Source organism: Lycium ferocissimum, chromosome 10 (assembly GCF_029784015.1).
Source record: "Lycium ferocissimum isolate CSIRO_LF1 chromosome 10, AGI_CSIRO_Lferr_CH_V1, whole genome shotgun sequence".
In the NCBI taxonomy this organism is placed as follows: Eukaryota; Viridiplantae; Streptophyta; class Magnoliopsida; order Solanales; family Solanaceae; genus Lycium; species Lycium ferocissimum.
This window is the reverse complement of record NC_081351.1, coordinates 44,136,747-44,147,336: the sequence shown is the minus strand read 5'-3', so window position 1 is coordinate 44,147,336 and position 10,590 is coordinate 44,136,747. Positions and strand designations below refer to the sequence as shown.

General features: G+C 32.5%; 1 protein-coding gene across 2 annotated transcripts; it reads left to right on the top strand.

Annotated features, from left to right (window-relative positions):
* Window positions 1-251: 251 nt before the first annotated feature.
* On the top strand, window positions 252-10,290 carry LOC132034010 (2-oxoisovalerate dehydrogenase subunit alpha 1, mitochondrial-like). 2 transcript variants are annotated; one of them, XM_059424217.1, is made up of 9 exons: window positions 252-675; window positions 7,521-7,658; window positions 7,763-7,945; window positions 8,571-8,728; window positions 8,832-8,931; window positions 9,238-9,349; window positions 9,448-9,587; window positions 9,722-9,907; window positions 10,007-10,290. In XM_059424217.1, the coding sequence occupies exons 1-9, from the start codon at window positions 412-414 to the stop codon at window positions 10,172-10,174; spliced, it is 1,449 nt and encodes a 482-aa protein (XP_059280200.1). In that variant the 5' UTR covers window positions 252-411; the 3' UTR covers window positions 10,175-10,290. The 2 variants fall into 2 exon arrangements, with proteins under 2 accessions (XP_059280200.1, XP_059280201.1); XM_059424218.1 differs by lacking the exon at window positions 252-675 and adding an exon at window positions 6,827-7,244.
* The last annotated feature ends 300 nt before the right edge of the window (window positions 10,291-10,590 follow it).

The window sequence follows — 10,590 nt, the reverse complement described above, 5'->3', positions numbered from 1 at the left end:
ACCCGAACGCAAGAAAGTAGGTAAAAAATTTGATAATTTTTGGTGGAGAAATTTTTCACGAAAAACACTTTCCATCGTACCCAACACACCCTTTAAGTTGGAAAAATAAATTCCAAGATAATGAAAGTAGAATAGAGAATGTCTAGTCGGTCATTATTGGCTTTCTAAAATTCAAAATATATAGTGACATTATTCATTCAAACTTTGACATATGTGATCAGGTAACTAACTAACTACTTATATCTCTTCAAAAATATGAATACAAATTTATGACTATCGTCTTCCTATTACTTATAAATACTCAAAAAAAGATTGAACTAGAACCATCTTTCTATAATACATATCAACTTACCCTTTGAACTCATCATCATAATCCATTTAACCATTTTTTTTTTCCAAGCAAAAACATCAATGGCCAATTTGATTTCAAAATCAAGAAACCTTAACCATTTTTTTCTAAGCTCAAGGTTTCATCTCTTATCACTCCTAAACCAAAGAAGTTCAAGAACTCCATCATTTACAACGGTTGCCGGAGGTGGTTTTATAAGGCCAACGGCGAAATTTTCCGGCCACATTTTTAGGCCAGAACGTTACCAGTCCAATCAAGCTGGAGAGCAACTAAGTACAATCTACTATGAAGAAGATGGTCATCACCAAAATACTCATGAAAATCAGGTAAATTTTACTAACTTCTTTTTTTGTTCCACCTTCTTTCTTATCATTTTTCCGAGCAGAGTTAGAAATTTATATAAGGGGATTCAAAAAATACTATGATATCACACTTGAAATTTGAACACGTGATCAACTGAAATCACTTTGTCAGTTTACCAGATTTTCTCCTTGACTATGTCGAGAAGCATCATAATTAAAACAAACAAAATTTATTTACGAAGTTCGTCGGTAACCAAAATAGCATGTAGTTAAGTAATTTTCCTAATAATAGGTTGTTAATTTGTCATAAAAGAATCGAAGGGGAGTCTTGGAGTAACGGGAAAGTTATCTCCGTGTGACCTATAGGTCACGGATTTGAGCAGTGGAACGAAATAGCCACTTATGCTTGCATTAGATTAAGCATTTTACATCACATCCCTCCTGGACCCTACTAACACGGATGCTTTGTGTACCGAGCTGTCCTTATTTAATTCATCATTAAATAGGATTATGAACGAATCTATATTATTTAGTGACATAAGTTAATCATCGCTAGTTCCTATTTGTAATGATTGTGAACGAATATATATTATTTAGTGACATGAGTTAATCATCGCTAGTTCCTATTTGTTACGGTAATAGTAAAGTCAAGGAGATTCAACAATTTATATAAACTAAAAGAACTTGTTTTCATTTACGCAGTATAATATTTTAATGAAGGGAATTCAATTTCTCCACCTAAATCCACCTTAATTTGCCCTTCAGCAAAATAAATTAATATCGTTGATGAATAAATTATAATATCAAATATATTATTGAGATTAAGTAAAATTAAGTATTTGGACATGAGCTTTTCTAAGTTATAGAGCTGAGCGCAAAGTGCATGTGAGAAAATATAAGTACCAAAACTATTAATTGGTCTGCATTGAAACCTTGTGTTGAACACTGAGCCCCACAACAACAAATTCTTGACGTTTCTTTTGAATTCACATTACTCTTAGTCATGTGATAGCTACGTGACACAGAACTTCTTTTTTAAGAATTATTGGAAATTAAGTTAATGTACTTATTTATATTAGGATTGTCTTCGTCCTCCTATGTCTTTGATCTATGGCAAGTTTCAATCATGTACACAATATATGTGTGACGTTTCTTCTATTACATATGCGTTTGCCAGATCATCGTTTTGTAAAGTTTGCACTACGGAAAATTAAACTTATGATCATTTAATAGAGTCCTTTCACTTGAGCTATTTCCTGCTTTCCTCGTTGGTTTTATTGATTTGATCATGTGAAATTTATCTATATTCCTATTTTTCGTTAAAAAATCAAAGACGAGCATATATGCATTTGTGTGCACATACATACGTACATATATATGTGATACCAAAGTGTGAAATTTCTCCATAAATACTTCCTTCCTAGCTCAGTAATCCAATAAAATTATGTTTTAATGTCTTTTAATTCGTCCCATATTATATTATAGTTGCCTTGGCTTTTTGTAGTGTTCAAGATAAAGGGTCTAAATCAGAAATTAAAATAAAACCATTAAGCACGTTCTTCAATCATTTTAATCACATATATATTCTTTTAGAGGATAACTACTACGAGTCAGCTCAAGTTTTGCTTTTACACGCTTTCGACAAAAGTGACTCATCACAGGTCCATAACGTGTTTCATTTTGAAACATCTCAAAAGGGGTCTGGCCTTTATCCACGAAAAGAATGAAAGAAACAAGATAAGGTACATTTGCTAAGGTGTTAAGCGTTGGAATGTAGTAACTTACTAGTACACTTAATTACAAGGACAACTTTTTATATTCATCGAGCTACACTTTCCTCTTTCTATATATATCCAAGCCTCTCTCCACCTCTCAATGATTTTAGAACAATTATTAGGAGTGTGTTTGATACGAGGAAAAATAATTTTCAGGAAAATGTTTTTCATGCAAAAATTATAATTATTGTCTTGTGTTTGATACGTTGGAGGTCATCCTTTATTAAAATGAGAATGACAAAGTATAGCTTATGCTCATTATAAAACAATATTAACTTTTAAGTTTTAGAGGGTGACCCCAAGTTATGTAAATAACTGAGGATATTTCGGTAATTTTAATGCCAAGAACATGATCTGCTTGTTATCAGTTTCAACACTTTTATCCAAATACGTAAGTACTTATTTACAAATCAACTTTAGTATTTAAAAATATTTTTTTAAACACTTAATGCTTATCGGTTATTTTTAATCAGTTGATCTAAATTACCGGCTAACTTAGTTATTATCAATCTTTAGTATGTTTTGTCGAACTATAAACCAAAAAAATAATAATGTTAAAGCGACATAACAGTACTAAACTTTTAATTATAAATCATGACGTTTCAAGTAGATTTTCTTATAATTTTGTGAAATATAGTTCAACCATTTTTATAATTTAGAGTGTAGAGCCGTAGAGCACATGAGAAGGAGGTATTATTCTTCTTGCGTTACTTATTTAACACAATCTATTGTTTGGTTCGGAAACGTAAAGAAAGTAAAACAAATATATTGTCGCCCCTGCTGATTTTTTAAAAGAAAGAAAAAATCTAGGAGCAAGAAACGTTATTTATTTTACTATTCTATGTAAATAAGTAAATCTTAAACATCTGTTTGAACTGCGGCCTCAAAATTATGGGTTACGTGTAGTGCTGTTCCAATTTTATTGGGGATGAGAATGATGGGTTTGTCAGATTGAAGAATTAAGATAAGGAGAGAAAAGCCATAAGAAACACTTCTTTTTAATGAACAAATTCTGTATAAATTTAAATTAAATGAATCAATACGTCCAAAATTCCATAGGATTACAAAAATGAAGAAAGGGGTGATAACAAAGATGGGGGGCCAAATGAACTACGAGTCAGAGCTGTTTGGATTGGGCTTTTTTTATAAAGTTGGAGCACTTTAAAATTTTTTTACTTTTTTAGGCGTTTGGATTTTTTATAAGTTGGGTTTATAATGTTGTTTTACTTTTTTTGAGTGTTTGGGTAATTTTTTAAAGTCATTTTTGTCTTAAAATAAGCTCAAAAAAATAATTGACCCATTTAACTTAATTTATCTAAAGCAATTTTATAAATTTGAAAACAAATTATAAGCCAAAAAAAATAAGTTGGACTACCCCAACTTATTTTTTTTTTTTTATGTACAAAAACTTTTAATTTATAAGCCAATCCAATTTCTTAGTGTTTAATTTGTCATTTTAAAAATCATTTTTGTCTTAAAATAATTTCAAAAAAATAATTAGTACATTTGAATTTACATTTATCTAAAAAAAAAGCGAACATTAATGTTTGAAAACGAACTTATAAGCGAAAAAAAATAAATTAGACTACCCCAACTTATTTTTTCATAAATTATAAGTCTCGTAAAAGCTTATAGAAATAAGCTCATCCAAACACCCTCTCAATAGACTGTATCAATAATTTTTACAAATGAAACAAGGTTTTATTTAACCCCAATAATAAAAGACAGTTATCGCGAAATGCCCACGCAGATCCAAAATTATTTATTTTAAAAAATATCACAATTCATACCTATTTAAGGAAACCTACTTACAATATATTCAATAAGTTTATATGTTGTGTACCTTCGAGTTATGCCATTCACGTGTTATATATATACATTCGGAATATACGATGAACAATACTGAAATGATTAAGTTTTAAAGGATCGAATTTTATAATAATTATACGTACGGATAAATTATTTTACTCGACTTACATAATCGTGTCTAAAAGTTCTAATAATAAAATAACGAAAGTTAGTTGGGTGGGCCATTCCGAATGACATGACAGAGATAGACCTTGTAACTTCGATTTTGGTTGAGACTAGTAACGTCAATTTTGGGTGGAAAAACTATTAGAGTATTTATTGGAAAAATAATTGATTCTTGAAAAGGATAAGCACTTTCTGGTTGAGTGATAAATGGATAGCCGCAAACCTCAAATCAAAAGCTCAGTTCAGGCGAAATTTGGCCTACACATATTTTGCCTAGAAAAAAAAAATGGTTAATAGACTTTAATTCAAAAAAATAGTCTTTTCGTTAGGTTAGACTTTATGAAATCGACTTTATGTGTAGAATTAATTGATTTGTCAGTTTGTTACGTAAGGTACTATAAATTCGTTTTCTTTTGTCTTTCTGTAGAACAATTTATTCATCTATCAATGTTTAGAACAGAAAGTAGCTACACCACTTATTGGTGTCGAGCAAAAATACAGATTGAAGAATGACTGGAGTCCAATCAACCCATTTTTTAAATTCACTGAATTTGAACGAATTAAAATGGACTAAATTAGTAAATGAGGGAAACATATTTTCTTGAATTGATTTTGTCACCTCTAAAAGGAGGTTGGGTTGGGGGGCGGGGAGGGGCGGGGGACAATTCGTGTCTACCCAGCCATGTGATACATCTAAATGAAAGCAGGTGATGTTATACCTGGTGAACTTAACACTATAAAACAAAGGCTAAGGGATCGTTTGGTAGGATGTATAGGATCATATTGGATTATTAGTCCCATGAGATTGGAATTATCTTATGTTTGGTTGGTGGGATAACTTTTTTGGTATTTCATCCAATCCCATCTATATGGGATAAAAGGTGGGATAAGTTATTTCACGCAGAGAATGGGATAAGTTATCTCATCTTATCCCACCAATCTCATCTACATGGGATAACTTAACCCTCCTACCAAACAACCCCTATAACTGTTCCTCAACCCCTTAAACTTGACTGAATTTTTCATTTTGACACCTCAACTATAATTAGTTCCTATTGAACACTTCAACACTATAAATAATGTGTCTATTGAACACCTCATCTGATGTGGCAAAAGAAGTGGCTTTCACCTGGAGTTGGGCGCGTGAGAAGCATTTTTTTTTTCCTCTCTTATTTTATTTCTTTATCACATAACTCCCACCATTAGCAATATCTTCTTCCATTTTGGTGATTTATCTCCAGAGATTTTCTTTTTTATCTTCTGTTGTGGAAGCACAAATATTTCACTTTTCCCATGCCATAACAAGTTTAGACATTTTGGTGGAACCATAACCAACACCACCTACGGCAATACCATTGCTACCGCCACTATTTTACTGTAGTTCATTCATCAGATCAAAACTCTTTAAATTCAAACCCAAAAGAATCCTATAAAAGGGCATTGAAAAACGGAAAAGGCATCACCTGAAAACTTTTAACCTGCCGTAAAATTGAGTACTTACTGGAAAAATCTCCGGCGAAGACAGCAACATCCTAGATTAATTTTTCAATTCCTTACTTTATACTTATCCGGGTAGTTCTGAACTGTCAAGAATTCTTGGACCTTGATTTTAGATTATATGAATTACTTCTGGGTATCTTTCGTTAAAGATACAATCTTTTTGTTCAATCTGTCCAAAAGACATACCTGTGTAATGATGTTTGTTCTCACCCTACTATAGCATTATTAACCTAAAAGAGATGATCTAAGATACAAATGTAATTATAATTTTAAGCATAGTTTCTTTTTTTTTTTTTTTCTCCAAGCAAAACACCGGAAGAAGCTCTTTATGGGGTTTCTTTAACAACCCATGTTAAACTTCTCTTCTTTGTTTTTTCTCTTAATTTCTTCAGTAAAAAGGGTGATAATTTGAATGAAAAGGTTATTCTTACTCAAAAGTGACTACTTACCAGAAGGTGGAAGAAAAGAAAACCAGAAAAAGAATGGAGAAGACGAATGAAGGGGACGGGAAAGGGGTTATAGAAAGTTTTTTCTTTTTTCTTTTGTCTAATAAAAAGTCTCTTTCCTTTTTCTATTTCATTTTGTTAGATTGTTAATTTACAGGTGTCACACGTTAATCGGCCCATCTTTCATATTAGCGTGCTTGATAATCACGCGCTGCATTTTGAGCAAAGATGGTAACTGAGGTGTTCAATAGACACATTATTTATGGTGTTGAAGTGTTCAATAGAAACTAGTTATAGTTAAGGTCTTACAAAATGAAAAATCCAATCAAGATTAGGGAGCTATCTATTTGTATTTACTATTGTCATTGTTCACTTTCGCTCGTTCAAAATTCACTAAATCGATGAACTTAATATTGCGTCAATCTTGCCATGGAGTAGCTCTTCCTATTAAAGGTTTCTTCAATTTCACGACTCGAATTTAAAAAAATTCAATTCATCCCGTCACACTCCTCCTCAGTTGATAGTATTCACTTTCCTGTCTCATTTTATACTTGGCAATGATCAAAAAAAGACAAAACTAGTTCCTTTTGTTACTGTCCTAACTCCAAGGACATTTCCTTCTGGTTCTTCATAAATAGAGCATCAAGAAAATAAAGAAAGACTTAGGCCAAAAACTTAGAATTTCACTTGACGTGATATGATGGGATTCCTAAAAGTCCTCTTCTCCAATTCTAAACTAATTCCTAGAATTGCCAGTACACAACCACTTGGCCAATTCCATGCACTTCTTGGTTTTTCATCAAAAAGCCTTTTATCATTTTCCCGGTTTGAGTCAACCAACATAATGAAAGAGCAACCTTCTCTTTTTGCAGAACATGATGATGATGATTATTTTCAGGTTATTATCACTTTACTAAGTTCTATGCACTCATTTTTCTTTGATAATTTGTATAGACAATCTTGAGTTGGGCAAGTTTATTTTGTGCTTCACAGAAGTATGATGCTCTGCATGGAAAAACATTAAAATTTCGCTTTATGTCATATACTTGTAACTTTTTTTATGTTTTAATTTCATTTTACTGGACTGAGATGAGCTAACACCAACTTGTTTGATACTGAGGCGTAATTGTTGTTATTGTATGGTTCCAAAGCTTACTGAATATGGAATTGGCAGGACATGGATTTTCCTGGAGGAAAAGTTCCAATTACTCCTCAAATGAAATTTATTTCAGAGTCATCTGAAAAGAGGTTACCTTGTTATAGAGTCCTTGATGATGATGGTTATCCAATTCCAGGCAGCATCTTTGAGGAGGTATGCAATTTTTTTTTTAAAGTGTAGTTAGTTAGAATTCCATTTCTATTCAAGTCAAAAAATGACTGAATTTTGATGCATTTATTGGGTGTAAATGTGGTTAGGTGAGCAAAGAACTAGCAGTAAAGATGTATAGTTCAATGGTGACACTTCAAACAATGGATACCATTTTTTATGAAGCACAAAGGCAGGGGAGATTATCTTTCTATCTCACAACTGCTGGAGAAGAAGCTATCAACATAGCATCTGCTGCTGCTCTCAGCTTAGACGACTTTGTGTTGCCTCAGGTACTTGCTTTTATTCAGAGACGAGTTCAAGATCTAAAGTGAGTGGTTCAGGCTGAGAATATATTAAATAAATAAAAGTGTACTCTCTTTAACAACTTAAAGTTTTAAATGAAATTGTCATATACTTCAACATGATATCAAAGCAGATAGATGTCCTGCAATCGAATATCACCGCCACCTATTATCAAAAAAAGTTGCACGTGCTTGGCCTATGGAAAAAGAATCAGGCTCACGCGTAAGGGAGCTTGTTGAAAATATAACTAAGTAAATAAAAGTGTTCTCTCTCTAACAACTTTAAGCTTTTAGATGAGATGGTCGCACACTTCAACAATTCAAAAGAAAGTGTGATCATTTTATCGGTATACATTTTAAATTTTGTCTGCATATACGAGCCGAAAGCAATGTGTTTGGCACTTTCTTTTTTCTTTTCTCCAATTCTACTAGATTCTTGTTCCTTTTTTGGGATTTTTTAACCTTCAGTAGTTGGTTTGCCTTTGAGATGAGTTATCGAACACATTCAATTAGCATTAGCATAATGATTGAACCACTGGATCCAAAGACTTATTATTTATGTTTGTGTTATTATATTTTAACAATAGTTTTAACATGTTGTTGTACATCGCAGTACAGGGAAGTAGGGGTTATATTTTGGCGCGGCTATCCCCTGCAACAGATTGCCAATCAATTGTTCGGAAACAAGTTTGATTATGGAAAAGGAAGGCAAATGCCATGCCACCATGGTTCTAATGAGCTAAATTACCTTACTGTTTCTTCGCCAATAGCGTAAGCATGTCAAAGTTTTTAGCATTGTCCTTTCTGTCCTTTTCCCTAAAGATTCAGGATATTCCATCTAAAAAATTTCTGCTCCAAATTCCATTTCCCTCAGAACACAGATTCCTCAGGCCGCAGGCGTTGCTTATTCTCTCAAAATGGATAAAAAGGAGGCTTGTGCTGTCGTTTTTCTTGGAGATGGTAGCACCAGTGAGGTGATTAAATTAGAGTCTTTTTATTTTTGGCTCGTTGACCTAAATTAATTACCGGCAGTAGCCAAAATATACATAACATATGTGTTGATTACGTATATATCATGTATATTATATGTATATTTATGTATACTATATGTATACTATATGTATATTATATGTATATTTATACTTAATATACAAAACCTATACATTTTCTGGCTATATATTTTGAACGGTCCAAAAATATAATTATCAGCAAATTAATTAAAGTGACATTCAGAGTGTCTTTTACTTTAATGGCTGATTTTCTTTTGATATAATTTGCAGGGAGATTTCCATGCTGGTTTAAACTTTGCAGCAGTATTGGATGCTCCTGTTGTCTTTATATGCCGCAACAATGGATGGGCCATTAGTACACCTATAAACGAACAATTTCGAAGTATTTTTTCAACTCATTTTTTGATACCTAAAGCAACCCTTACTAGTAATTTTCTCCATCTTGCTTAAGGTAGATTTTCCTTCGTCTTGTTATGGCAGGTGATGGAATCGCCTCTAAAGGAGTAGCGTATGGTATTAGAAGTATCCGTGTGGATGGCAACGATGCCTTGGCAACTTATAGTGCTATTCGTGCAGCTCGCGAAATGGCAATTAAGGAACAAAGGCCAATAATAGTAGAGGTAAAGACCAATATTAGTTTGAGTTACAAGACATGTTATGAAATCTGCAATAGAATAATCTTAGAAGTGCTATAGAAACAATCATTCTTTTAGGAAATTCATACTAAAAATTTCAACTTTTCTGTAACTTTTAGGCCATGACTTATAGAGTATCTCACCATTCAACATCTGATGATTCAACCAAGTATCGACCAGTGGAGGAAATAGAGCACTGGAAAACAGCGAAAAGCCCAATATCAAAATTCAGAAAATATATTCAAAGAAATGGCTGGTGGAATGATGAGAATGAATCCGAACATCGTGGAGACATCAGAAAACAGGTTGAAAATTCAAGAACCATATATGGCAGAACAACATTGATTTTCATCTGATATATCTGGTAATAGTTCATAATGTTTTTATTCTTCTTGTTGAATTAGGTGTTGCAAGCAATTCAAGCAGCAGAGAAGGTAAATAAATCTTCATTGACAGATTTGTTTACAGATGTTTATGATAAACTGCCATTAAATCTTCAAGACCAAGAGAAATCCCTTAGAGATGCTGTAAAGAGGTCACCAAAAGAATATCCTTCGGATGTTCCTATATAGGCTAATAATGTGTTACTATGATAACATTTAATGGCTACAATTCGACTCTGGAATTGCCAGAGTTCTTTATGTTACATATAGCTACATTAGTTTATAAATAAAAGTTCTTTAACAAATTCTCGCCTTCCTCTCTCGTCTAATATATGTTAATGGGAAGTAAATTCTTGAGATGTGAGTCAAATCAAGCTTGTTAAAGCACTATAACTATTGATAATGAAGCCATAGCTTGCATAATTCGTTAAGTGATATTTGGCCTAAGAAGTGCTAATAATGATTAGCACCAACGTGCCATACTCCTTGGTCAATCCAAAAAGAACATTGTCAATAAATAATCAAAACTTGAAACAAGAGAATTGTTGGCACAGGAGAGGCATTAATCTTTTATGGTGTTTCCCATTCAACTAAATTACAATGTT

What these genes read in the sequence shown, in the direction of transcription:
- LOC132034010 (XM_059424217.1), top strand. Translation starts at nt 412, where the DNA reads ATGGCCAATTTGATTTCAAAATCAAGAAACCTTAACCATTTTTTTCTA. An exon ending in GAGATGGTAGCACCAGTGAG is followed by an intron (nt 8,932 to 9,237) that starts GTGATTAAATTA and finishes TATAATTTGCAG; the next exon opens with GGAGATTTCCATGCTGGTTT. An exon ending in TATAAACGAACAATTTCGAA is followed by an intron (nt 9,350 to 9,447) that starts GTATTTTTTCAA and finishes TTGTTATGGCAG; the next exon opens with GTGATGGAATCGCCTCTAAA.